The sequence below is a fragment of the Ochotona curzoniae genome, unplaced genomic scaffold (assembly GCF_017591425.1).
Source record: "Ochotona curzoniae isolate NIBS_2020 unplaced genomic scaffold, NIBS_Ocur_1.0 contig_4792, whole genome shotgun sequence".
Taxonomy (NCBI): domain Eukaryota; kingdom Metazoa; phylum Chordata; class Mammalia; order Lagomorpha; family Ochotonidae; genus Ochotona; species Ochotona curzoniae.
Genome location: NW_024466389.1, coordinates 9,251,414 through 9,279,125, shown reverse-complemented (window position 1 = coordinate 9,279,125; position 27,712 = coordinate 9,251,414). Strand labels below are relative to the sequence as shown.

Here is a 27,712-nt window from a genome sequence, read left to right as displayed (position 1 = left end):
CCTGGTGACAGGAGACACTTGTATCCTTGGTCACTGGCTGAGTGACAGGCTTCCTGCTGGCTCACACATCTGTCCTGTAGCTGGTGAACATAATGATGGTTTAGGGTGATCATCTTGGGCTGGGTTAGGGCTGCCTGCCATGCCGAGGAGGTGATGGAGTGGTAGGGAGGTCTGTGATAAGAGGAGAGAAGCCAGCTCCTGGCCCCCATGGTCACAAGACAGCGAGGTGTCCTATCCCCTCTGAAGGTGGCTCACTTGGTGGCTGAGGGGTTGGTCAGGGCAGAGATGGCTTTCTTCAACTGGAACAGAGCAAAGGGGATCCCGGGAGGGTGGGGTGGTGAGAGTGGGCTGCGTCAAGGCTTCCCTGGATGTGGGTGGGGGTCCCTGTGACTGCTGGAGCTGTGCCTCCCCATTGCACTGATGAGAAGGCTGCAGGACTGCTGGCCACAGAACCAGGGCAGGGGCAGTCAAGCCCAGGAATCCCCTGGCCAGGAAGTGGAGGCAGTAACATCCTGTGGGTGTGAGCCATCGATGCTGGCACCAGGAGTAACTGCTATGCTTGCCATTCAGCTTCCTGCCTGTGTGTCAGGGAAGCAGTGGATGGTGGCTCATGTCCTGGAGTCCTTGCCACTCATGTGCAAGAATCAGGTGGAGGGGATTGGGTCCTGGCTTCAGCTTGGCCCAGACCCAGCTGGTGGGGCCATCGGGGGAGTGACTGCATTGATTATCTTTCTTTGTCCCCTTGTGTCTGTCCCTCTCTTTCTCTGTCAGTCTGCCTTTCAAACACATAAATAAACATTTTAAAGGGTTCTTAATGTCCCCCACCACCTAGGGGTCTCTAGTACCTCCATCCAGGTCACAGAGCCCACAGCTCTGCCCTTGGACGTCACGAAGAGCGACTGAAGGTTCAACAGCTTAAAGAGGTTGTGTGCCTGTAGGGGAGTTGGGGAAACAAGAGAGTCAGCCCCGCCTCTGTCCCTCCCCGGATTCATCTTGCATCTGGTGGAAGACCAGTAACACCTGACCTGCAGTGTCCACTGTCACCAAGAGAGGGCAGCAGAGTTGGCACTGAGGGCAGGTGGGCAGGTCCAGGATTTGTTTCTGTCCCGCCCCCCTCCCCCCATCTCCCCACTGGAGTGCTGAGCTCCGACCTCACAGCTTGAAGAATGTGCCCGAGATCACTCAGGCAGAAGGTAGCAGACCAAAAAGGGGCACCCTGGGTGCGAAGACCCCATGCTAGTAACTGGCATCTCCCTCCCTTCCACCAGCTCCCTCCTGCCACCCCATCCCCCATGCCTACATTGTCTCATTTTCCAACACTTTACCCCACCCCCAAAGGCTTCGCTCAAGTTTCTGGGTCACCCCAACCCCAACTGAGGTCAGGGGACAGGGCAGGCACCGCTGTGTCCATTCAACAGTGAGGAGCAGGCCGGGAGGACAGAGCAGCACAGCTCAGTTGGGGAGCCTGAAGCCTCATTCCCTGCTGGGGGCTTCCCTTCTGTCCCAGGGCCCACGCTGACCCCCAAATTCTCCTCTTCCCCACTGCTGCTCATTACCTGGTGAAGTGAGGTCTCAGGGGACAGCATCAGAGTCACTGGCTCCAGGGAGCAACCTCCAACCAAGATGTCCTGGAGATAGTGCTGGGGACAGGGTGATGGGCACATGGTCCTGCACCCCTCCTCAGGCTGCCCTGCCTGACCACCACTCCCATCAGCTCCCTGCTGCCCACCTCTCCCCCACACACACCTGTTGTCCTGAAGCCCAGGTAGGTGGCTCGGCCTGGAGGGCTTGCACCAACTGGGCCCTTTGCACGGTGCCCACCAGGATCTGGGACTCTAGCAGGTGCACAGGGAGGGTAGAGAAGCAATTATGAAGAAGGAACTCACCTGTACTGAACACCTACTATGTGCCAAGAACCTGTGTGCTCGACACCTTTGTCCCACACTCCCTGCTAGGTACCTCGGCTCTCCACCACAGGGTACTCGGCCACATCCGTGGAGGTCACAACCTTGACCACGTGCTCCAGTGGTGCGTCCCTGGCCAGTGTGGTGATGGTGTGGTTCATGAAGTTCTCCACGGACACACGGTGCGAGCTGGGGGCGAAGGAGTGCCCATCAGGCCCCAGATTAGACCCCAGGACGAAGCTGAGGGCAGGTGGGCAGGTCCAGGGAGGTGACAAGCACAGGGTCCTTGCTCTCAAGGGTGGGCAGACAGCAAGGTGGTGCCTTTCCAGACTCTAGGGCTGGACCTGGCCAGGACCTGGCTCTGCGTAAGGCCCGTGATTTGAGCCGGAAGCAGCTCGGTCCTGATTAAATTCCTTCAGCTCTGCTTCCTGGTCCTTTGATGCCAGTGAGGGTAACAGCTTGCTTCTGCCACTCAGGCTTGGGACCTGGAGCAAGCCCTGACCACTGCCTGTGCCGTTTCCTCAAGTAACAAGTATGGTACAGACAGAACAGATCAGAGAGGAGTGGCTGGCCGTCCTTCCAGGGCCCGTTTGCCAAGCTTTGCTGGGGAGGTCTGGGGGCCCTGCACTCCAGCCCATCTAGGGACCCACTATTCACCCCCAGGGACTAGAAGTGAGCACTCTCACCCGATGGGGCGACCCCGGATCCATGGCAGGTAAGGCAGCTTCTTCACAATGATGGTGCCATCATAGAAGGAGGGCTGGCAGCTCTGGGCGATGGCATTGGCCGCCAGCACCGCCATGAGCACGGGCAGGGCGTGCACAATCTGCCCTGTCAGCTCAAAGGCCAGCAGCGCCGTGGAGATGGAGTGGGTCACTGCCCCCGAGAAGGCTGCCGCCCCTGCAGGGACAGCACAGGCAGGAGGCTCAGGCCAGAGCTCAGCATCCCGGCACGGCCAAGGTCACGGGCTCAGGTGAGAATCATGCAAGGCCTGTGGCTGAGGGGAGAGAGAAGGCAGGGGACAGGGAACTGGGGACAGAACAAGAGCTGAGGGGTGTCAGGTTCTCGGGGAGTGGTGGGAACAGACAGATATCTCCATGGCCCCTCTGTGCCTTGCTTCACTGTCAGTGCATTCTCAGATGCAACCCACACAGCAGGGAGCTGACCCACTCACCTGCCAGGGCATAGCCGCCGGGCATGATGGGGTTGGTGATGCCCCCAGCCACGATGCCCTCAGGGAAGGCGAGAGAGAGGGCCTCGCCCAAGAGGCGTCCGATAGCCGCTCCTGGACACAGGCTGAGGCTGAGGAGGGGGCCGCAGACTGACCGAGTTCTGCCCCTCCCAGACTCCCAGAACCCCAGACTCACCATAGATGAAGATGGGCAGGAAGTAGCCAGCGGGCATGGGGATGGTGGTAGCCAGGATCAGCATCCAGAACTGGAGGGGTGGGGCCAGGGCAGCAGTGAGAGGCAGCCGGCCAGGCACAGGTGTGAGGAGACCAGGGCAGGCCAGCCATGTGCCCACCACCAGTGTTGGGGTCAGGGACCCAGGGGCCAGGGCCAGAACCCCTCTCCCTCAACAATGTGCCCACTGTGTGTGGCTGGTATCGAGGGCAGAAGCTGGGCTGGCTATGCCGTCTTCCTCTTAGCCTTCCCTTAGGACTAAGAGCCACCCCATTTGAAAGGAGAGCAGGTGTCAGCTGTGGCCCTGGTGGCCCTGGGTGCCCACCTTCATCACCAGGAAGAAGGCGAGGGTCCCGAAGATGGTGAAGCGTGGGTGGTACCATTCGAGCCATAGGTTCTGGGGGTCAAGTTCCTTGGGCCAGGGTGGGGACGCATTGCGGGTCAGCAGCGCCCAGGAGCGGTTATCGAAGAGTGAGTCCAGATGTTCCTTCATGGAGAGCTGGGGGAGGGGTCTGCACATGAGGCCTAGCAGACCCCCACCCAGCAAGGGGAGGGGCCGCTTCCAGTCCCACTGAGCCCTCCTCAACTGGGTACCCTAACCCTGGGTACCCTAAACTCTAATCCTTTCCTCCCCTGCAGTATGACTCTGATATCTTCCAGCTAGCCACAAACCGACCATGAAGAATGGTCTCCCCTGCCCCAGCTGTGCTCACCCGAGAAGCCATGAAGCGACCCACGCCAGGAGGGTAGGTGATGGAGGCCAGAACCAGGGTTGCCAGGGCTGCGTACACAGGCTTGCTGTGGGGGAAATGTTAGAGATCCAGGGCTGACCTCCACCTCCCCCAACTTCATGCACAGGGAAAATGGGGTGGGGCAGACCCAGACAGAGCAGACCCCATCACCCTGGGTGCTGATGCTCAGGCCAGGTGTGGGGAGGAGGCAGGACTGGAGGGAGACATAGACAAGTCACCTTTAAGGAAGAGGCAAGGTGACAGGCCACTGCTCCCTGTAATGGGGAAAGGGCTGATGGAGTTGAGGGAAGAATCAGGCTGGCAAGAAGGACAGAGCTGGTCAGGCCACACTGGCACATGAGTCACTAACCTAGGGCAGAAGCTAAGCTGGCCAATGTCAAGGCCAGGGGCAGACAAACACTGGGGTGGGGTCCTGGTAAGAGGCAGGGCAGGTCCTAGTAAGTGCAGGGCAGGGGGAGTGAGGGGGGGCCAAACTCCAACATGGGAGAGTCTGGGCAGGGCTTCAGCCAGGGGCTGGCCTGTCTGGATGAGTCAGGAGTCTGCCTGGGCCTCCCGGAAGGCCGGCCAACCTCCATCCCCTCAGCCCACCTGGTGGCCAGCAGCTTGGAGATGACCCGGTTGGTCCTGATGAAGGCCAGGAAGGTGCGCTGGCAGAAGAGGTAGGCACAGCTTGCCACGCCACAGATGGCCCTGGGGGCGGGCACAGTGAGGCCTCAGCTCCACGTGGCCCAGGTAAGGAGACCCCCGGGGTGCTCTCAGGAACCCAGGAACCTGCTCACCCCAGTGCCACAAAAAAGAAGATCTCAGGCAGGTCGAAGGGGACGTCCACCCGGAAGCTGGTCTTGTAGAGGGAGGTGATGGTCTCTGGGGAGCAGAGATCCAAGGCTGCTCTGAGCCCCCCAGCCCACCCCCACACAAGCCTATCAGGACCACCAGAGGCTGGGGTGCTGCTGCCAAGCCCATCCCAGTCCCCTGCTCATGACACTCTGTGCCCCCAGCCCTCCCCTGCCTCCAGCCAGTGCGGCCCTCTCTATCCTAGGAACCCACAAATCCAGCACAGCTCTGTTTCCTCCCTAGGAGAGGCAGGTGGGTGAGGAACAGGGGAGAGGGAGGAGGGGGAGGGGACACACTGGAGGAGGGGACAGAGGGAGGGCAGGGAAGGTGAGGGGGAAGGAAGGAAGGAAGGAGGGAAGGAGGGAAGGAGGGAAGGAGGAGTTTGCCCTCCCTGTGCAGGTGCCCAGCATGGCTCACCCTGCTCGCTGTTGAAGACGGCCAGGAGGCGGAACATGAAGGCCCCGCAGGTGGCGGCAAAGAAGCCCCTCCAGTAATCCCAGACAGAGAAGTGGGAGTATATGACTTCAATACAGAACAGGATGCCTGGGGAGGAACACCGAGCTCAGGGGACCCTGCCTACCCACCTAAGATCATAGGCAGGCACAGCTCACTGCTAATGGTGGTAGGGTGGAAGCCCACCTCCTGGGCCCCCTGTCCTGTTCTCCAGCAGCCTGGACAGGTAGTTCACCCACTCCTGACCTAAAGGAGATTAGAGAGGTCTCCACCAGTAGGCAGCTGACCCACCTGGACCTAATGTGTAAGTATGTATGTGCTATGTGTGCCTACGCCTGGTGTTCGCGACTGTACACCGGGTATAGGTCTCCTGGAGTTTTCTGCCAATGCGAGGTGAGAGATACCCCCCACTGCCCCCAGGACTCTTGCTGGGCAGCTGACACTGAAGAGGACAGGGCTGGTGGAGGCCCAGGGGGCAAAGGCAGGAAGAGGGTCTCACCACTGAAGGGGGCTGCAAACACCGTGGCCACGCCCACCGCCGCCCCCGCCACCAGCATCTCATGTTGCTTGCTCTTGTTCTGCCAGAGTGGAGACCCAGGGCTTAGAGCCGGCCCCTCCTGCCCTCACCCATTCCTCCAGGCTGGGACCTCCCCCAGCCCCTACCTCTGCCTCCCCAAGGGTCTTGGTGCGCAGGCGCCCCAGGTAGGCGGCGATCATCACGCTCAGGTGCACGAAGGGGCCCTGTGTGGGGCAAGGTGTGGACATAGGGCAGAGGGCAAAGAGGCAGCCCGTACCTCTGCCAGCCCTCAGCTGCCTGTCTCCACCCCCTCGTCTGTCTCTGGGCCCAGGCAGAGGGCAGCAGAGAGGGCCCCTTCACACTGGGGGCAGCTTGCCACGTGCCCCTCCTGCTCTGTCTTTCCCACAGGCCAGGGAGGTCTGGCATGGCTTTTGTCCCCTCTGGGGCCTCCACAGCCTTGTCCCCCAACTCTGAGCTTCCTGAGGCAAGAACTGGCTGAGCCCTTCTGTCACATCCATGGAGCTGGGCAGGGAGGGAGTGAGGGTGCAGACACCAGTCCATACCACTTTGCCTAGGAAGAGGGTACTGCCCGTGGCTAGGGTGCAGGAGAGGCCGACCACCTTGGCCCCAAAGTTCTTGATGTCCAGGTAGTCCTCCAGGATCACCCCTGACAAGATGGTCTTCAGCTCTGGAATCCCAGAACCTGGACAAAGAGCCGAAGGAATCTCTAGATTAGCGCTCCGAGAAGCAGGTGTTCTAGCTCAGGAGGTTAAGCCACCACCTGCAATGCTCTTTCTGAGCACCAGTTCCACTTCTGACTCGGCTTCTGGCTTCAGTCTGGCTTAGCCTTGGCTGCTGCTACCATTTAGGGAGTGAACCCAACCATGAAATCAATCTCTCTCTCTCTGTGTTTCTAATTTTCTCTGTGAGTCTGCCTTTCAAATACATTAATAAGTAAATCTTTAAAAGGGAAAACAGAAACAAAAGGGTCAGGATTTGCCGCCTCCTCGTGCAGAAGGGGATGTGGGGCCCATGACCCCTGCTGAGCCTGGGGCACCCAAGGGAAGGACAAGAATCCCAGGACAGATGGCCAGGGCCCTCTGGACACCCACCACGCATTCCCTTGTCTGTCTGGAGCTGGGATGGGGAGGGGGGTGCTTCTGAGGAACCATGGGAACTAGGGCCCCCACATCAAACCTGGCTCAGCCCTCCCATCTCAGCCCACAGCACACAGGGCACACGGGGACCCAGGAGTCAGCAGCAGCCCCCTCCCCAGGTCCCCTGGTCTTCCCAGCTCCCCTGTCCTCAGCCTGAGAAGGGTGGCTGCTCCCCACCTCCCCTGCCCCCACAGGCCCTGGGCACATGAGAAGGACTAGCAGTGGGGACCACAGACTCAGACCCAGACCCTGGCGCATAGCATGGCAGCGCAAACTCACCTCCTGAGAAGGGTGTGATGCTCTGGGAGAAACCGGAGGAGAAGGAGACCAGGGCCACCGGGTACACGGCCCAGGAGAGGTAGCAGAGCAGGTGGCTGTCCCCAATCTCCCGATATAGCCACTTGTGTGCTGGGGGCAATGAGGCATCAAGGAATCACCCTGGGATCCAGCAGCCCTCGGGTCAGACCCTGGGGTCCCAGGGAATATGGCTAGGGGCACCCAGATGCCAAGAAGAGGTTAGGGGTGCAGCTCGGGGGTCCAGACCCCAACTGCTTCCTTATCCGGTATGACCTAGGGCCAGCATCTCACACTGAGCCTCAGTTTCCCTGTCTGTCAAATGGGCCAGAGACAAGGTCAGTGAGGGCTCAGAGAGACCCATGAGAAGAAAGCCAGACAAGCTGTTAGACTTCTTCAGGCCAACACAAGGGAAAGTGGCTTAGTCTCCTTGAGCCTGCCCTGTCCTCCATGGAGGCCTCAGGGTGGAGACCTGCTGAAGGTTACGGAAGACCACTCTGCTTGGTGGTTGGCACAAGCCCTTTCCCCTCAGGGTGACAGAGCTAACAGGATGCGACAGAAGGAATGTGTGCTGGGGTGCACAAGCAAGGGGCTCGAGCTCAGAGGAGCCAGGACTCGGGGACACAGCGTGCGTTTGCTTTTTCTTTGTTTGGGTGATCTGACTGAAGCTCAGAGAGGGGCAGGAGCCTGCTCAGGAGCAGTCATTAGGAACTGAGTCACCCACCGCAGTGCTCCGCAGCCCTCTCCACCCCACTGCACGTGGCAGCCCACAGGCATCCCGAGAGCGTGCCTGGGAAGGGTTACCTCGCACCACACGCCCGATGGCAAAATTCATGGCATAGCTGATGAGTGCCATGAGCACCCCCAGGACCAGCAGGAAGCACCAGTCCTCACCCACATGGAACAGCTTCTGCTTCAGCCACTCCAGGCCACCTGGACAGGGACATCGGGCACAGAGCAGTTGGGGCAGGTGACGGGGCAGCCCCACAGCTGCAGGGCTGCATGGGCTCCCAGAGGAGGGCAGTGGCCAGAGAGGCCAGGCACCCTCTGTCGAAGGGTGCCCGCCATCTCTGCCCCCTTGTGAGGGACAGTCAGGTCTCAAGGTCAACATTGCACTTGGGACTCCTAGGAAAGGTGTTGGGTCTACAGCTCCCTGGACACCTGCTGTGGATCCAGCAATGCTGGCGTTGGCCTCGGACCCCACTTAGGCTCGTGAGCAGGGATGAATCTTTAAGGCAGAGGGGACATGCTGGGCATACCTGACCCTGGCAGATGGACAGCCTGGCAGATCCCTCCCCTCACAACCACTCAGAGACTGGGGTGGCGATGTCCCCAGGGGCACATGGAAGGAGGAGACCATTCCCACACATCCAGGTGGAGCTGGGCAGGGCAGATAGCCCAAGTGGGGGTGTGAGGGCCCAGGTCTCACCTCGGATGCCCCGGCGCAGGCGGGGACACGGGCCCCAGAGCTCCTGCAGAGCCACGGGGTTCCCCGGGGAGCCCTCACGCAGCCCCACCAGCTCATCCATGGGCTTCCTGGTGAGGCAGAAGGACAGATGAACCGCAGTCAGCCACTACAGAGCCTGTCCCACCTGCTGCCTGTCCCATTCCCCCCTTTCGTCCCTGTTATGTGCTGTGGTGACCGCGTGCAGTCGGGGGACGCAGGCCTGGGGGTGTCCTCAGCACTGAGAGGCTGGCACGCATGTGCCTGTGTGAGGTAGGAGTGTGTACCTCACAGTGCCACCTCTGTGTCCTGCGCTCCTCTCTCAGAGCCACCTGCCCCGTTCTGTGGGTTCTGCTCTCACCCCAGGAATGTCACTGTCCCTGTGGTTCCCATGGGCAAGTCTGACTCCCCAAGCCCATGCCCCCTCTGGCCACAGAGGCGTGACTCTGGAGTCAGAAGGAGATCCCTGGAGGGTCAAGTGCAGGGCCAGCTCCTGCCCCTGCCTTCCTCCCTCTCTATGTGCTCCAGGCCCATCCATGTTCACAAGCCTTCATCTCGACCATACCCAGACCCCTTACCTGTCAGCGCTTTCTGCTGTGAGCCCGGCTGCTCCACCTCGGCTAAGCCTCTTCGCCTCCAGTTCAAATGCACCTGGACAGGTGTCTACTCCACCTATCAACATTCCCCTCTCCCAGCCTGGGCCTGAGCCAATTAGAACGTCCTGGCCAAGCAAGCAGAACTGCGCAGGACTGCAGGCACAGAGCAGGTTCCCTCAGGTGCAGCACCTTCAAAGGAAGGCGCTCATCCTGCCGCAGGCACCGCAGCTCCTGCGTTCCTTGGTTCTAAGATTTTATTCACTTATTTGAAAAGCAGAGATAAGAGAGTGAAAGTGTTTCATCCTCTGATTCACTCCCCAAATGCCTACAACAGCCAGAGCTGGCAAGTCTGAAGTCAAAAACAAGGAGCTGCACAGGGGCTCAAGCATTTGGGTCATTTTCTACGGCTTTTGCAGGTAGGTACATGAACAGAGAGCTGGATCTGAAGTGGAGTAACCAGGATTCCAACTGGCACCCGATATGGGATACTGGTGCCAAAAGGCAGAGGCATTCCTGCTACGCCACAGTAACAGCCCCCAAATGAGCCCATTTTAGAAAATGGCATTGGTAAAGGCAAGGCTGCTGGCCCAAGATTCCAGCTGCGTAAGGCAGTGCCAGGATCTTGCCCTGCTCTGCCCCACCTGTACCCCAAGTCCAAGGGAGGAGTATGCATATTGTTGAGTGGTGAGGAGGACAACGTGGCAGTGACCTGGGACAGCCAGAGGCCTCCAGATCCTGGCCAGGAGCACAGGCATGGTTTTTGAGTCTGGGCATCTCTGCTGGGAAAGCTGTGTCCAACCCATGGCATCTAAGGAGCAGCAGCTCTGCCCAAGGGCCACTGGTTAAAGGCCATGGACTCAGTCTCACACCCATAGCGGGCAGGAGATGGGCATATGGTGAAGGCACATGTGAGTTCTGGGGGCCAGCTGCCTGTAGACCTCTACATCTGCCCCTCCCTTCCCCCTCCCTTCCCTCTGTGAACCAGGGACAGCATCAATACCTCTCAGGGATGCACGGAGGACCAGAGAGGGGCAGACAGTCATCAGGGTCACACAGCAGGGGCTGGAGCAGGTCTTTGCCTATGTGCCCCGGCCCACTGCCAGAAGCTCCCTGACCGCCAAGGCCTCACAGGGCAATGGTCTGGGCACAGCAGAGGGCTTGTGCCTGAGGTCGCTTCTGTGAGATGTGAAATAGTATATCACCCTCCCCCATACCAGAGACCACCTTTGCAAGTCATTGTGGCCCTGGACAGACTGGTTCCAACTGGGACCGTGAGCCAATGTAACACAGGAGCAGGGGCAGGCCCTTGGTGCAGCAGTTAAACCGTATGCCTTATCAGCGTCCTGGGTTCAAGTCCTGGTTCTGCATCTGATGTAGCTTCCAGCTAATGTGCTCATTGGGGGGCCGCAGGTCCTCCTCAAGTCCTGGGGTCCCTGCTGTCCACATGGGGGACTCAGAGGGAGCTGCAGTGTCCTGGCTCTGGGCTGACCCACGGCAGGTCTTTGTGGGCATTTGGTAAGTGGACACGAAGATGTGTTTCTGCCTCTCTGCCTCTGAGCTAAAGTGGATATTTAAACAAATACATGATGTGCAGGAAGAACAGGTGTGGGCGGTGTGGGGACACCCAGCTGCTGTCACCCTACCGCTCGCTGCCTCGTGCACTGAGTCCCCGGCTCTGTTGACACTTCAAACTCCAGGCTCCGGGCACAGGCAGCTGTTGGCCACAGTCCTCAGGCTGCCCTATGTGACCACACCCTCACCTCCTGAGCCCCAGGAAGCTGAGAAGAGGGGAAGTGGGGCTCACAGTGCCCAGGGCGAGACCCCCCTACATCACTCCTCACCTGCCAGTCCCAGCTCCTCCTTCTTGGGTGGGGCGAGGGTAAGTTCAAGGCCAGCACAGCACCGACCCTATGCTACTCCTGCCCCCGCCTCTCCCCCCACCTCCCGCCCAGAGCATCCAGCTCCTCTCTGTGCAAGGCGCCTGGGTGGGCCTCGTCCTGCTGGGTCCTGAGTCTGGGACAGAGCCCAGCACACACACAGCCAGGCCCGGGAAGTGGTTTGCACACGTGGTCTCAGGGCTGCTCTGCAGAGCACACAGAGCAGGTCCCCAGTCACCTCCAGGACTCACATCAGGAACCCGGGGCTAAGGTTCCCCTGGAGGGTGGCACGGTCCCAGCAGGTTGGCTGCCAGGCCCTCCGTATGTGTGTGTGTGAACTGAAGGGAGACGCATGCCTGGAGACAGGGGGGCTGGCCCTGGTGACCTTTCCAAGTGCCTCCTGACCACTGAAGCTGGAGGAGCCAGTATTTGTGTGGGCGACGCCTCGGAGACAAAAGGGGGTGGAGCTGTGGTGGGGTGGGTAAGGCATCAGGCAGGAGCAGTGCCTCAGGCCCCGGACACGTGAGCATGTCTCTGCTCTTGTGTCTCCGGCGGCCTCAGGGCTCCTCTTGGGTCACTGTCTTTCCTGGTACCTCAGTACCGGTGACTTTCTCACAGCCTGGTGGAACTCCCTGGCCAGGGGGATCTTCCCCACCCCTCCTGGGGGTGGCAAGCCTCTCCTGCTCCCCATCTGTGCTCTGCCCTGCCCCCTACTTCTTCTAGGACAGAGGCCTGAGGTGCAAGGAGTAGCTCCCCACCACTCACAGGAGGGAAAGTGGGTCCTGGGGCAGGTAGGAGCGATGTGGGAGGCCAGGCTGGGACCTCCCAGAGGCTTCCAGACTCAGACTGAGATGAGCAGAGGCACTCAGCAGGGACTAGGGCCGTGCTGACCTGCAGGCGGCCCTAGAAGGACAGCAGTGGGTCTGGGTGTGTCCTCCTGGGAACGGACAAGGGTCCCTGGCAGCACCTGCCTGAGATGGTGGTCACCACCTTAGTGCGAGGTCAGTTGGGTCCTTAGACCCAGAGCTACAATAGCCCACAGGTTGGATTCTGACCAGGAAGTGGGCCGCGTCCACACAGCCAGGCAGCAGCAAGTTGAGCGGCTTCTGAGATCAATATTTTCTTCTTTTTTAATTTGAAACACACAGATTAAGATCTCCCATCGGCCACTTCACTCCCCAGTGACCACAACAGCTTGGGGGTGAGCCAGGCTGAAATGGGGAGCCTGGAGCTCAGGCCGGACTCCCCTGTGGTGGCAACACTTCGCGGCTGCCTCCCCGAGTGCGTGTCAACAGGAAGCTGCGTCAGGAAATGGAATTGTGCACCAATTGTGTGCTGGGCGCGATTCCCTCACTGAGAGGAGGAGGGGGTCTTGAGTCTCCTCATTACAACAAAGAAATGGAGGCACAGGGCGTAGGAATGCACCCCTGTCACCCCACCAGAAACGTCAGAGCAGGGTGTCAAACTTGGCACCAGGCACAGCCAAGCACTTGCTAGAACACTACAGTCCCCCAGAGTGGCAGAGAAGAGATGACACGGCAGGCTTCTGGGCCCTGGTCAGGTCACACAGCTCAGCAGCTGCACTGGGGCATGGGGCAGGTGCTTTGGGGCAGGGGTGGGGGCAGTGATGGGCAGGACCCGGATACATGTGCCCCCCTCTGCTTCCAGGCCTGCAGGACAGCTTCCCCAGCGGCCCCTCGCGGGATGACAGCCTCCTGGCCTTCTCCTCTCCTGGCCTCTCCCCTGATGGCTGGCCCTCCCCTGACCCCAAAGCAGCTGCCTGCCCGCAGCCCCCTAGCCCTGAGCAGCAGCCCCGGCAGCGGCTACCTGGGGGGCTGGGGCCTGAGGTGGGGGGCTGCCCGCAGGGCTCCCTGCCCTCAGTGGACAGCGGCTCCCTCTCGGAAGAGGAAGATGAGGTTTTCTATAACTGAGGTGAGGCTTTCTGGGCCCAGCTCCTGCTCACACCGTGACCTTGACTGGCCTCAGCCCAGGCACGACCTGACAGCTGGGAAGGGGTCAGCTTTATTGTGCAGGTACCTGTGGCTAGGATCAGACAACCCCAGAGGGCTTCTGGGCCTGTCGTGGGTAAGGTGGATGCCCCTGTCTTCTGCTATGAGCCGAGGGATGGTTCCCAGGCACCCATGGATGGGCCTCCTGCTGGCTCGCACACCTGCCCTGCTGCCGTAGCTGGTGAGCCTGACGATGGCTTGGGGTCAATGCGGGAATCATCTTGGGCTGGGTTAGGGAGGCCTGCCATGCTGGGGTGGTGATGGAGCGGTGGGAAAGGCTGGGGCCTGAGGCCCTGTGGTCACCGGGCAGCGAGGTGTCCTGTCCCTCCATAGGTGACTCACTTGGCGGCCGGAGGGTTGGTCAATGTGGAAATGGCTTTCTCCAACTGGAACAGAATAAAGGGGATCCCGGGAGGGAGAAGGAGGGTTGGTGAGAGTGGGCTTTGTCATAGCTTGCCTGGATGTGGGTGGGGGTCCCTGTGACTGCTGGAGCTGTGCCTCCCCATTGCACTGATGGGAGGAGCTCAGGATTGCTGGCCACAGAAACAGGGCAGGGGCAGTCAAGCCCAGGAGTCCCCTGGCCAGGAAGTGGAGCCCGTGGGAGGAGCAGTGGAGCACTTGTTGTGACTAGAATCACAGTGCTGGTTGGAGCCACTTAACGTCTAGCTTCCTGTGGATGTGCTTGGGAAGCAGCAGGTTGCCCAAGTGCTTGAGGACCTGCCCACCCTTATGGAAATTCCAGGTGGCCTTCTGGCTCCTAGCTACCGGCTGACTTAGCCTTGATTGTTGCAGCTAGTGGATGGAAGCTCTCTCTCTGTCTCCCGTTTCCTTCCCTCTTTCTTTGTTGCTCAAGCGTGTCGATAAATAAATCAGAACAAAAGCAGGAAGGAATTCTCTATGGCCCCCACCACCCTGCTCCCGGGGGTCCCTGGTACCTCCACCCACGTCACAGAGCCTACAGCTCTGCCCTTGGACGTCACGAAGAGCAACTGAAGGTTCAACAGTTCAAAGAGATTGTGTGCCTGCAGGGATTTTGTAGGGAAACACCGGAAAGTCAGGGCCCCCGGCCCACCCCTCTGGCCTGCTACTCTAAATCTCAACAGGAACCTGGAATATGACTGCACTTTTCACTAATGCCACTAGGGGGCATATGGAGCTCACACAAGAGCAGTACAAGGAACCTAGCGGCAAATCATGAGTGATCACTGCCAGCTTCCCTGAGCGTTTCTGGTCTTGCCCACCTGAGAGTTGGATTCTGGCTGTGCAGGTTGGAAACCATGCCTGGTCACAAGAGAGTGCTGACATGCAAGGGAAGGACATCCCATGTGCAGTGATGCAACACTGTGCCCAGGGTCTTGCTCCTCCCTCTATATCCCTCTTCCCACCTCATCCCCCATACCCACATTGTCTCATTTTCCAGCACTTTACCCCACCCCCAAAGGCTTCACTCAAGTTTCTGGGTCACCCCAACCCCAACTGAGGTCAGGGGACAGGGCAGGCACCGCTGTGTCCATTCAACAGTGAGGAGCAGGCCGGGAGGACAGAGCAGCACGGCTCAGTCGGGGAGCCTGGAGCCTCATTCCCTGCTGGGGCTTCCCTTCTGTCCCAGGGCCCACGCTGACCCCCAAATTCTCCTCTTCCCCACTGCTCCTCATTACCTGGTGAAGTGAGGTCTCAGGGGACAGCATCAGGGTCGCTGGCTCCAGGGAGCAACCTCCAACCAAGATGTCCTGGAGATAGTGCTGGGGACAGGGTGATGGGCACATGGTCCTGTACCCCTCCTCAGGCTGCCCTGCCTGACCACCACTCCCATCAGCTCCCTGCTGCCCACCCCTCCCCGCCACACACACCTGTTGTCCTGAAGCCCAGGCAGGTGGCTCGGCCTGGAGGGCTTGCACCAACTGGGCCCTTTGCACGGTGCCCACCAGGATCTGGGACTCTAGCAGGTGCACAGGGAGGGTAGAGAAGCAATTATGAAGAAGGAACTCACCTGTACTGAACACCTACTATGTGCCAAGAACCTGTGTGCTGGGCTTTTCCTGTCTGGCTGGCGGTGAGCTCTCAGGCCCAGAACCGCTGAGCGCCACACTCAAAGTCACCCAGCTTCCAGTGTGGAGGTGCTGCAGGTGGTACAGAGCAGGGGTAGGGAGCTGGTCCTTGCTGCAAGGCCTTGAGGCAGTGGCCAGTTGGGGCCACCCGCACGATGACTGGCTCAGGGATCCTCTGGTGAGCTGGGGCCTGGTGAGACTCTATATGCCCAGCGGGTCAGCTTCTGTCCTGAGCATCTAGAAGGCTCTGCCTAGGACCACCTGGACCCCCAAGGCACTGGTGCTCGGACTCTGAGCATCAACGCCGCAGGGGCTGTCAGGAACGTGTGCACACTCTGCCTGCTGGCGTTTCTGTGTGACCTCCTGCAGTGCAGGTGCTCTGTTGTTGCTGAACCGTCTTATTAAAGGATGCAGATGGCAGGAATCTGGACTCGCTCAGCCCAGACGCAGCCCTTTTCCCAATGCGTTGGACTCGGGATGGGCTGAACTGGCAGGAGCGGAGCTGGCAGACAAGGAGGCTGACTGCCAGCCGGGTATTTTTACTTTCCACACTGTACAATAAAAATGTGACAAGACAGATACGTAAGTCCCCCTTCCACTTTTACTTCCAAAAAATATAATGATTGATTTGAGAAGCAGAGTTACAAAGAGAGGAAGAAAGAGGAGATATTTCATCCATTGGTACACACCCTAGACAGTCTCAAAAGCCAGGGCTCACTGAAGTCAGGAACCATGAACTTTTGGGGTTTTTACTGAAGATTTATTAGGGCCCAGTGTGGTGGTGATGGGTGCAGCTCTGGACATTGTGATCACTTGGTAGTGAATCAATGGACAGAAGATCTTTCTTCTCTGGGGAGAGGAGGAGAGACAGAGAGGAAGATCTTCCGTCTGATGATTCACTCACAAAGTGACCACAATGGCCGGTTCTGCACTGGTCCGAAGCCAGGAGCCAGGAGCTTCCTCCAGGTCTCCCACGCGGGTGCAGGGTCCCAAGATTTTGGGCCATCCTCCACTGCTTTCCCAGGCCACAGGCAGGTAGGTGGATGGGAAGCAGGACTGCTGGGATTAGAACCGGCGCCCATATGGGATCCTGGCACTTTCAAGGTGAAGACTTTAGCCGCTAGGCCATGGCGCCAGACCCGATGAATTTATTCTGAGTCTCTCATGTGGGTACAGAGACCCAGGCACTTGTGCAATCTCTTGTTGATTTTCCAAGCACATTAGCAGGAAGCTGGACTGGAGGTGGAGCAGCCTCATAGAAACCATATCTCACATGGGATGCTGATGTTACACAGAGTAACATAACCAGAAATGCCACAGCAATAGTCCCACATTTTTCCTCTTTTAAAATAAACAAATTGGGCTCAGTGTCATGGTCTAGTGGCTAAAGTCCTTGCCTTGTACGCCCGGGATCCCATATAGGCACCAGTTCTAATCCCGGCAGCTCCACTTCCCATCCAGCTCCCTGCCTGTGGCCTGGGAATGCAGTCGAGGATGGCCCAATGCTTTGGGACCCTGCACCTGCATGGGAGACCTGGAGGAAGTTCCTGGCTCCTGGCTTCGGATCAGAGCAGTACTGGCCATTGCGGTCACTTGGGGAGTGAATCATCGGACGGAAGATCTTCCTCTCTGTCTCGTCTCCTCTCTGTATATCTGACTTTCCAATAAAAACAAATAAATTTTTAAAAAATAAAATAAAATAAACAAATTGAATGCCAGCCTTATGGTGCAAAGGGTTAAACCAAGCTTGCTGGGGATCCCTTATGAGAGCTTATCCAATCCCAGCTCCTCCCCTTCCGATCAGCTCCTGCTAATGGCCTGGGAAGGCAGTGCAGAGCTGGCCCAAGTGCTTGGGTCCTGGTCACTCTCAGGATAGACCTGGATGGAATTGCTTGTTCCTGGCCTCTGGCTTCAGCCTGGCCCAGTCTGGGTCCCTGGGTCCATTTGGGAAATGACCAACCCAAGGGAAGATTCTCAGTCTATTTGTCCCTCCCTCTCTTCCTCTCTATTTGTCTGTAATTCTTTCATTTTAGATAGATGGTAGATAGATAGATAGATAGATAGATAGATAGATAGATAGATAGATAGACAGATAGATGATGGCCCTTAATAGATCAACAAGTAAATCAGTGAAATGGAGAGAGCTGTGGCTGTGTGGGCAGTGGGGTCCCCCAGCCCTGGCCTGTGCTGCATGGAGCTCTAGCTCAGGGAGAAGACAGCTTTGACCATGAGGACAATCCCTGCTTTGTCCAGGACCAAGAGCTCTTGGCAGCTCGCCCACTCACAGGAAAGTTCCCAAGGACAATGAGAACTCTGCCGTGGGTGTGATATGTGGGGGAGGCCCACAAGAGGGCCTTGTGAGACCCTTGGGTAACCTAACAGAAGAGGATCCCTGTTTGCAAGGTGAGAAATCTGCAGATCTTCAGCTCACTGAGTGACTCTGTCCCTCATGGGATGGCCATGGGTGTGACCCCTCCCAGGCATTGGCTGCAGGAAGCTCAAGAAGGGGCTGGCATGATGGATTAACAGACCAATCCTCCGCCTGTAGCACTGTCATTTCATATGGATGCTGGTTCATGTCCCGGATACTCCACTTTTGATCCAGCTCCCTGCCAAGTCCTTGGGCACCTGCACCCACGTGGGAGACCCAGAAAAATCTCCAGACTCCTGGCTTTGGATCAGCTCAGCCCTGACCATTGTGCCATGTGGGGAGTGAAGCAGCAGATGGAAGATCTATCTCTTCTCTCTCTGCCATCTCACATGAAAATAAATACATCTTCTTTTAAAAAACGAACAAAAAACTCGTGAAGACCCTACTGATACCAGCATAAGCAGAATGGCAGGCGTGGACCAGACAGCCCACAGCCACCTCGGGGTAGCCGTATCATCCATGCTAAGATAGGCAGTTAATAGTGCCATATTACTGTTAGAAAACCTGAGCTGGAGGAGGACAGGGGCTTGCCCAGGCTCACATGGCTATTAGATGACACATCCAAACGCAGACAAGCCTTTCACTGGACTTGCTTTTCCTGGGCCTGACCCTCTGAAGTCTGGGTGGGGGAAGAGAGAGGGCAGAGGGAGCCCTGGCTGCCACCCTCCCTGCTCGGTACCTCGGCTCTCCACCACAGGGTACTCGGCCACATCCGTGGAGGTCACAACCTTGACCACGTGTTCCAGTGGTGCGTCCCTGGCCAGTGTGGTGATGGTGTGGTTCATGAAGCTCTCCACGGTCACGCGATGGGAGCTGGGGGCAGAAGGAGTGCCCATCAGGCCCCAGAGTTAGACCCCAGGACGAAGCAGGGGCCCCTGGGAGGTGACTGGCACAGACAGGGTCTTAGTACTCCAGCGTGGACAGACACCTTCTTGGAATGAACCAACCAGGAGCCCCACTGGGTGTGCGGGGAGAGAGGTAGCTGGGGTCATCTCACAAAACCCCCAGACCTGAATCCCAGTGCAGTCACGCCACGTGAACCTCGTCATGTTCACATTCATAGGGAAGCATTCCCTGAGAATTCCATTTCAGGAAAAGATAGATGAAAGAACAAAAACCTTCAAGGTTACAAATGCACTACAATAACCAGCCCATTTTACAGGTGGGAATGCTGAGCTTTGAGGCAAATTGGCAGCTTGCCAGTTGCTAGAGCTAAGCCTGGCTAAGGACCCGGCTCAGCCTCTCAACCCTGTACTTTGGGCCAATGGCAGCAGTCTGGCCCACCTGGGTCTGGGGAGGTACTCAAAGCTGGTTCCCTTCAGCTGTGCCTCCTGCTCCTCTGGTCCCAGCAAGGAAAACAACAGGGGTAGCACAGGCCAGGGCCCCTTGGGGCTAGGGCTCATGCCCAATGGGACCCGGAGCAAGCCCTGACCACTGCTTGTGCCCCAGTTTCCTCATGCAACAACAGCGGGTATAGGCAGAGCAGACACCAGAGAGTCTTCCCCTGCCCATTCGCCAAGCTTTGCTGGGGCAGGAGAGGGCGTCTGGGGGCCCTGCACCCTAGCCCCTAACCCTATTGCTGTTCATATCCAGGGGCCACAGTGAGCACTCTCACCCGATGGGGCGACCCCGGATCCATGGCAGGTAAGGCAGCTTCTTCACAATGATGGTGCCATCATAGAAGGAGGGCTGGCAGCTCTGGGCAATGGCATTGGCCACCAGCACCGCCATGAGCACGGGCAGGGCGTGCACAATCTGCCCGGTCAGCTCAAAGGCCAGCAGCGCCGTGGAGATGGAGTGGGTCACTGCCCCCGAGAAGGCTGCCGCCCCTGCAGGGACAGCACAGGCAGGAGGCTCAGGCCAGAGCTCAGCATCCCGGCACGGCCAAGGTCACGGGCTCAGGTGAGAATCATGCAAGGCGTCTGGCTGAGGGGAGAGAGAAGGCAGGGGACAGGGAACTGGGGACAGAACAAGAGCTGAGGGGTGTCAGGTTCTCAGGGAGTGGTGGGAACAGACAGATATCTCCATGGCCCCTCTGTGCCTTGCTTCACTGTCAGCGTATTCTCAGATGCAGCCCACACAGCAGGCAGCTGACCCACTCACCTGCCAGGGCATAGCCGCCGGGCATGATGGGGTTGGTGATGCCCCCAGCCACGATGCCCTCAGGGAAGGCGAGAGAGAGGGCCTCGCCCAAGAGGCGTCCGATAGCCGCTCCTGGACACAGGCTGAGGCTGAGGAGGGGGCCGCAGACTGACCGAGTTCTGCCCCTCCCAGACTCCCAGAACCCCAGACTCACCATAGATGAAGATGGGCAGGAAGTAGCCAGCGGGCATGGGGATGGTGGTAGCCAGGATCAGCATCCAGAACTGCAGGGGTGGGGCCAGGGCAGCAGTGAGAGGCAGCCGGCCAGGCACAGGTGTGAGGAGACCAGGGCAGGCCAGCCATGTGCCCACCACCAGTGTTGGGGTCAGGGACCCAGGGGCCAGGGCCAGAACCCCTCTCCCTCAACAATGTGCCCACTGTGTGTGGCTGGTATCGAGGGCAGAAGCTGGGCTGGCTATGCCGTCTTCCTCTTAGCCTTCCCTTAGGACTAAGAGCCACCCCATTTGAAAGGAGAGCAGGTGTCAGCTGTGGCCCTGGTGGCCCTGGGTGCCCACCTTCATCACCAGGAAGAAGGCGAGGGTCCCGAAGATGGTGAAGCGTGGGTGGTACCATTCGAGCCATAGGTTCTGGGGGTCAAGTTCCTTGGGCCAGGGTGGGGACGCGTTGCGGGTCAGCAGCGCCCAGGAGCGGTTATCGAAGAGTGAGTCCAGATGTTCCTTCATGGAGAGCTGGGGGAGGGGTCTGCACGTGAGGCCTAGCAGACCCCCACCCAGCAAGGGGAGGGGCCGCCTCCAGTCCCACTGAGCCCTCCTCAAGTGGGTAGCTGGAAATCAGGAACTCCTGTCTGCCCCAACTCCTGTACCTGCTGCCTAGGCATTTAGACATAGAGGGCACTTAAGGGGCAACTAATGGGATCTCCAGTCCTCACACGCCAACTCAGCTCACCCGAGAAGCCATGAAGCGACCCACGCCAGGAGGGTAGGTGAGGGAGGCCAAGAGCAGGGCTGCCAGAGCTGAGTACAGGGGCTTGCTGGGGGGGGGGGCGAGAATGGAGGGTCTGAGAGTAGCAAGGTGGCTGACCCCCACCTTCCCCACTGCATGGACAAGGGAGTTAGGTTGGGGAGGTCTCAGCTATAGCACCCCTGCCACCTTGAGGGAAAATGAAGGATGGTAGTGACCTATAACCAAAAGTCTCCACGGAAGACACAAGGTGACAGGCCACTGCTCCCTGTAATCAGGAAAGGGCTGATGAAGTTAGGGGAAGAATCAGGCTGGCAAGAAGGACAGAGCTGGTCAGGCCACACTGGCACATGAGTCACTAACCTAGGGCAGAAGCTAAGCTGGCCAATGTCAAGGCCAGGGGCAGACAAACACTGGGGTGGGGTCCTGGTAAGAGGCAGGGCAGGTCCTAGTGAGTGCAGGGCAGGGGGAGAGAGGGAGGGGCCAAACTCCAACATGGGAGAGTCTGGACAGGGCTTCAGCCAGGGGCTGGCCTGTCTGGATGAGTCAGGAGTCTGCCTGGGCCTCCCGGAAGGCCGGCCAACCTCCATCCCCTCAGCCCACCTGGTGGCCAGCAGCTTGGAGATGACCCGGTTGGTCCTGGTGAAGGCCAGGAAGGTGCGCTGGCAGAAGAGGTAGGCACAGCTTGCCACGCCACAGATGGCCCTGGGGGCGGGCACAGTGAGGCCTCAGCTCCACGTGGCCCAGGTAAGGAGACCCCCGGGGTGCTCTCAGGAGCCCAGGAACCTGCTCACCCCAGTGCCACAAAAAAGAAGATCTCAGGCAGGTCGAAGGGGACGTCCACCCGGAAGCTGGTCTTGTAGAGGGAGGTGATGGTCTCTGGGGAGCAGAGATCCAAGGCTGCTCTGAGCCCCCCAGCCCACCCCCACACAAGCCTATCAGGACCACCAGAGGCTGGGGTGCTGCTGCCAAGCCCATCCCAGTCCCCTGCTTATGACACTCTGTGCCCCCAGCCCTCCCCTGCCTCCAGCCAGTGCGACCCTCTCTATCCTAGGAACCCACAAATCCAGCACAGCTCTGTTTCCTCCCTAGGAGAGGCAGGTGGGTGAGGAACAGGGGAGAGGGAGGAGGGGGGAGGGGACACACTGGAGGAGAGGACAGAGGGAGGGCAGGGAAGGTGAGGGGGAAGGAAGGAAGGAAGGAGGGAAGGAGGAGTTTGCCCTCCCTGTGCAGGTGCCCAGCATGGCTCACCCTGCTCGCTGTTGAAGACGGCCAGGAGGCGGAACATGAAGGCCCCGCAGGTGGCGGCAAAGAAGCCCCTCCAGTAATCCCAGACAGTGAAATGGGAAGACATGACCTCGATGCTGAACAGGATGCCTGGGGAGGAGCACCGAACTCAAAGCACCTGCTCCACCAACCCTGGGTCCCACAGCTTCCAGATCTCTCCTCTTTGGCCGCCGCCTGTCCTGGTGTCCAGCAGCCTGGATAGATGGGGTCACCAGCTTTCCTGGGACCTGGGCTGCAGGTGAGTAGAGGACCGCCCCTTCTGACCCTACTTGAACCCTGTGTGTGAGTGTGCATGTGTGTGCACATGTATGGTATTCTATGTGGGTATGCATAATCTGTGATACCACGCGTGTGTGCGCGTGTAAGTGCAAATCTCACACACTGGGTGCGGACTGTGACCATCTACTCCTATAGATTACACAGCCAGGTCTCCTGGCCAGGGCCACAAATACTAACTGAATTGATCCCACCTCCACTACCCCGTTCTTTTTAATGTAGTATGGAAGGTGGCTGGCCAAGCAGGACAACAGGGAGAACCAGGCAAAGCCCAGTGCCGCTGGTCCCTCTGGCGGGCAGCTGACACTGAAGAGGGCAGGGCTGGTGGAGGCCCCGGGGGCAAAGGCAGGAAGAGGGTCTCACCGCTGAAGGGGGCTGCAAACACCGTGGCCACGCCCACCGCCGCCCCCGCCACCAGCATCTCATGTTGCTTGCTCTTGTTCTGCCAGAGTGGAGACCCAGGGCTTAGAGCCGGCCCCTCCTGCCCTCACCCATTCCTCCAGGCTGGGACCTCCCCCAGCCCCTACCTCTGCCTCCCCGAGGGTCTTGGTGCGCAGGCGCCCCAGGTAGGCGGCGATCATCACGCTCAGATGGGTGAAGGGGCCCTGTGTGGGGCAAGGTGTGGACACAGGGCAGAGGGCACAGAGGCAGCCCGTACCTCTGCCAGCCCTCAGCTGCCTGTCTCCACCCCCTCGTCTGTCTCTGGGCCCAGGCAGAGGGCAGCAGAGAGGGCCCCTTCACACTGGGGGCAGCTTGCCATGTGCCCCTCCTGCTCTGTCTCTCCCACAGCCAGGGAGGTCTGGCATGGCTTTTGTCCCCTCTGGGGCCTCCACAGCCTTGTCCCCCAAACTCTGAGCTCCCTGAGGCAAGAACTGGCTGAGCCCTTCTGTCACATCCATGGAGCTGGGCAGGGAGGGAGTGAGGGTGCAGACACCAGTCCATACCACTTTGCCTAGGAAGATGGTGCTGCCTGCGGCCAAGGTGCAGCAGAGGCCGGCCACCTTGGCCCCAAAGTTCTTGATGTCCAGGTAGTCCTCCAGGATCACCCCTGACAAGATGGTCTTCACCTCTGGGATCCCAGAGCCTGGGGGAAGAGCCGGAGGAAGCTCTGGATTAGAGCTCCCAGGAGAGGGCTGGGATTATGGCACAAGATGTTTAGTGGTTGCTTGCAATGTTGCATTCCATATGAGCCCCAGTTTACGTCCCAGCTTGTTCCCAGCATTCCCCTTTAATCTGAACAGCCTTGGCTGTTGCAGCCATTTGGAGAGTGAACCAGTAGATGGAAGATCTCTTTCTCTCTCTACTTCTCCCTCTCTTTGTGACTCTATCTTTCAAATAAATAAGCAATTTTTAAGATTTAAGATTGATTTTTTTATTGGAAAGTCAGATATAGAGAGAAGAGGAAAGACAAAGAAGAAAGTTCTTCTGTCCATTGATTCACTACCCGAGTGACCACAATGTCCGGAGCTGAGCTGATCCAAAACCAGGAGCCTGGAGCTGCCTCTAGGACGCCCACGTGGGTGCAGGGTCCCAAGGCTTTGGGCTGTCCTCGACTGCTTTCCCAGGCCATAAGCTGGGAGCTGGATGTGAAGCGGGGCTGCCAGGATTAGAACTGGCACCCATATTTGGGATCCTGGCTCGTGCAAGGTGAGGACTTCAGCCACTAGGCTACTGAGCCAAGCCCATAAGTAACCACTTTTTTAAAGATTTATTTGCTTTCATTGGAAAGGTAGATTTACATAGAGGAGAGACAGAGAAAATCCTCCATCCACTGATTGATTCTCCAGATGGTTGCAAGGGCCAGAGCTGAGCTGATCTGAAGCCAGGAGCCAGAAGCTTCCTCCGGATCTCCCAAGTGAGTACAGGATCTCAAGGCTTTGAGCCATTCTCTACTGCTTTCCCAGACCACTGGCAGTGAGCTGGATGAGAAATTCAGCCGCCAGGACACAAACTGGCTCCCAGTAGGATGCTTAGTCAAGTGGAGGATGAGCCATTTTAGGAAACCAAGAAAGTAAATCTTTAAAAGAAGGAGGAAGAGGAGGGGAGGATGAGGAAATGAGAAGAAGAAAACGAAGAAGCAAAACCCCTCCTGGCTGGTGTGGCCTAGCAGAGGGCCGTTGCCTGCCCCCTTCCCACCACGTGTCAGCACCGCTGGTTCCATTCCAGGCTGCTGTGCTTCTGGCCCAGCCGCCTGCATCACGTCTGGCAAGGCCGTGGAAGACACCCTCAGTGCTTGGCCCGTGCCACTCAGAAGTGAACTGGACAGAGCTCAAGTTCCTGGCCACTAGGCTCCCGGCTGGAAAGTGAGACAGCAGATGGAAGATCTGTTTTTCCATCTCTGTATTGCTGTGTCTTTCAAATAAATTATTAAAAACAAAACAAAAACAATATGAGCCCTGAGGCTACCTCCCACACACGGGGAACTCCTTGGGGGTACACTCAGAGCCTCCCAGCCTTTGGAGTTGGGACTCACTTTCCTCCCCATGCAGAAGGAGATGTGGGGACCGTGACCACTCCATCACTACATACTGATTAACCAATAAGTCAATAAGTAAATAATTAAAAGGAAAAAAAAAAAAAAACAAGGCAAAACTTTTACATGGCTGATGTGACACAGTGGGTTAAGCCACCTGCTGCCACATTCTTATCCCATATTGGAGCACCGGTTCCAATCGTGACTAATCTACCACTTTTCTGGCTTCTTCTGAACGCATCTGGCAAAGTAACAGAAGATGCTCCGGGTGTTCGGGAGCCAGCACCCACCCGAGAGCCCTAGGCTGCTGGCTCTGGCGTTGCCTGGCCCACCCCAGCTGGTGTGGGCATTTAAGGAATGAAACAACAGATGGAAGATTTCTCCTTCCTTCTCTCCTCCTCCTTCTCTGATGCTGTGCCTTTCCAGTAAATTACTTAACAACAAAACAGAAAGCTCCCTGAAGCCACCACCCGTACACAGGACTCTCTTTGGGGTGCAGCTAGAGCCACACAGCCCTGAGGGGTCAGGAGTTGCCGCCTCCTCGTGCAGAAGGGGATGTGGGGTCCGTGACCCCTGCTGAGCCTGGGGCACCCAAGGGAAGGACAAGAATCCCAGGACAAATGGCCAGGGCCCTCTGGACACCCACCACGCATTCCCTTGTCTGTCTGGAGCTGGGGGGGGGGAGGCTTCTGAGGAACCATGGGAGCTAGGGCCCCTATATCAAACCTGGCTCAGCCCTCCCATCTCAGCCCTCAGCACACAGGGCACACGGGGACCCAGGAGTCAGCAGCAGCCCCCTCCCCAGGTCCCCTGGTCTTCCCAGCTCCCCTGTCCTCAGCCTGAGCAGGGTGGCTGCTCCCCACCTCCCCTGCCCCCACAGGCCCTGGGCACATGAGAAGGATTAGCAGTGGGGACCACAGACTCAGACCCTGGCGCATAGCATGGTGGCGCAAACTCACCTCCTGAGGAGGGTGTGATGCTCTGGGAGAAACCGGAGGAGAAGGAGACCAGGGCCATCGGGTACACGGCCCAGGAGAGGTAGCAGAGCAGGTGGCTGTCCCCAATCTCCCGGTATAGCCACTTGTGTGCTGGGGGCAATGAGGCATCAAGGAATCACCCTGGGATCCAGCAGCCCTCGGGTCAGATCCTGGGGTCCCAGGGAATATGGCTAGGGGCACCCAGATGCCAAGAAGAGGTTAGGGGTGCAGCTCGGGGGTCCAGATCCCTACTGCTTCCTAATCTGGGGCCAGCATCTCACTCTCAGAGAAGCCAGGACTTGAGAACACATGGAGGGTTTGCACTTGTCTTTGCGTGGAAGATCTGACTGGAGCACAGAGAGGGGCAGGAGCCTACTCAGGGTCACACAGCTTTCAGGAACTGAATCACAACCACACTCACACTTGTCGCCACCCCACCCTCCCCACCCCACGGCACGTGGCAGCCCACAGGCATCCCGAGAGTGTGTCTGGGAACCCTCGTCCCCAAGCAGGATCTGTGTGTCTGGAGGGGGATACCTCGCACCACACTCCCAACAGCAAGATCCATGGCATAGCTGATGAGCGCCATGAGCACCCCCAGGACCAGCAGGAAGTACCAGTCCTCACCCACACGGAACAGCTTCTGCTTCAGCCACTCCAGGCCACCTGGACAGGGACATCGGGCACAGAGAAGATGTGGCTGGTGCAGCGGGGCACCAAGGGAACCAGACTTGGTGCTCTAAGGCCTTTGCCCTCTCTGTATTATACCTTTATACCTCTCCAGGAGCACCGTCTACATCCTTAACCCATTGGGCGGAGGTGTGTCTAAGGGGGCCCGCCATCTCTGCCCCCTTGTGAGGGACAGTCAGGTCTCAAGGTCAACATTGCACTTGGGACTCCTAGGAAAGGTGTTGGGTCTACAGCTCCCTGGACACCTGCTGTGGATCCAGCAATGCTGGCGTTGGCCTCGGACCCCACTTAGGCTCGTGAGCAGGGATGAATCTTTAAGGCAGAGGGGACATGCTGGGCATACCTGACCCTGGCAGATGGACAGCCTGGCAGATCCCTCCCCTCACAACCACTCAGAGACTGGGGTGGCGATGTCCCAGGGGCACATGGAAGGAGGAGACCATTCCCGCACATCCAGGTGGGGCTGGGCAGGGCAGATAGCCCAAGTGGGGGTGTGAGGGCCCAGGTCTCACCTCGGATGCCCCGGCGCAGGCGGGGACACGGGCCCCAGAGCTCCTGCAGAGCCACGGGGTTCCCCGGGGAGCCCTCACGCAGCCCCACCAGCTCATCCATGGGCTTCCTGGTGAGGCAGAAGGACAGATGAACCGCAGTCAGCCACTACAGAGCCTGTCCCACCTGCTGCCTGTCCCACTCCCTCCTTTCGTCCCTGTTATGTGCTGTGGTGACCGCGTGCAGTCGGGGGACGCAGGCCTGGGGGTGTCCTCAGCACTGAGAGGCTGGCACGCATGTGCCTGTGTGAGGTAGGAGTGTGTACCTCACAGTGCCACCTCTGTGTCCTGCGCTCCTCTCTCAGAGCCACCTGCCCCATTCTGTGGGTTCTGCTCTCACCCCAGGAATGTCACTGTCCCTGTGGTTCCCATGGGCAAGTCTGGTGCCCATGCCCCCACCAAGCCCATGCCCCCTCTGGCCACAGAGGCGTGACTCTGGAGTCAGAAGGAGACCCCTGGAGGGTCAAGTGCAGGGCCAGCTCCTGCCCCTGCCTTCCTCCCTCTCTATGTGCTCCAGGCCCATCCATGTTCACAAGCCTTCATCTCGACCATACCCAGACCCCTTACCTGCCAGCGCTTTCTGCTGTGAGCCCAGCTTGGCCAGAATCTGACCCAACTCTCTGCTTCCCAGTCAGGAGATCCTGGAAGGAGTGTATTACACCAATCAAAACCTGCCCCT

At 58.6% G+C, this 27,712-nt stretch overlaps 2 protein-coding genes across 6 annotated transcripts; both read right to left on the bottom strand.

The window, feature by feature from the left end:
* Positions 1-251: 251 nt before the first annotated feature.
* On the bottom strand, positions 252-8,843 carry LOC121161372 (chloride channel protein ClC-Ka). Of its 3 annotated transcripts, XM_040987689.1 has the most exons (19): positions 8,744-8,843; positions 8,119-8,247; positions 7,300-7,428; positions 6,427-6,566; positions 6,010-6,087; positions 5,846-5,924; positions 5,311-5,436; positions 4,839-4,923; positions 4,648-4,749; positions 4,021-4,105; positions 3,633-3,806; positions 3,272-3,341; positions 3,079-3,189; positions 2,591-2,804; positions 1,960-2,093; positions 1,747-1,835; positions 1,557-1,640; positions 846-932; positions 252-299 (listed from the first exon to the last, which is right to left on the bottom strand). In XM_040987689.1, the coding sequence occupies exons 1-19, from the start codon at positions 8,841-8,843 to the stop codon at positions 252-254; spliced, it is 2,064 nt and encodes a 687-aa protein (XP_040843623.1). The 3 variants fall into 3 exon arrangements, with proteins under 3 accessions (XP_040843623.1, XP_040843624.1, XP_040843625.1); XM_040987690.1 differs by lacking the exon at positions 7,300-7,428; XM_040987691.1 differs by lacking the exon at positions 7,300-7,428 and having other exon boundaries at positions 6,427-6,530.
* Positions 8,844-13,578: 4,735 nt separating this feature from the next.
* Positions 13,579-27,097, bottom strand: LOC121161370 (chloride channel protein ClC-Ka-like). 3 transcript variants are annotated; one of them, XM_040987686.1, is made up of 19 exons: positions 26,998-27,097; positions 26,333-26,461; positions 25,778-25,906; positions 23,290-23,429; positions 22,873-22,950; positions 22,709-22,787; positions 22,034-22,159; positions 21,577-21,661; positions 21,386-21,487; positions 20,768-20,852; positions 20,377-20,550; positions 20,016-20,085; positions 19,823-19,933; positions 19,335-19,548; positions 18,399-18,532; positions 15,091-15,179; positions 14,899-14,982; positions 14,176-14,262; positions 13,579-13,626 (listed from the first exon to the last, which is right to left on the bottom strand). In XM_040987686.1, the coding sequence occupies exons 1-19, from the start codon at positions 27,095-27,097 to the stop codon at positions 13,579-13,581; spliced, it is 2,064 nt and encodes a 687-aa protein (XP_040843620.1). The 3 variants fall into 3 exon arrangements, with proteins under 3 accessions (XP_040843620.1, XP_040843621.1, XP_040843622.1); XM_040987687.1 differs by lacking the exon at positions 25,778-25,906; XM_040987688.1 differs by lacking the exon at positions 25,778-25,906 and having other exon boundaries at positions 23,290-23,393.
* Positions 27,098-27,712: the final 615 nt, after the last annotated feature.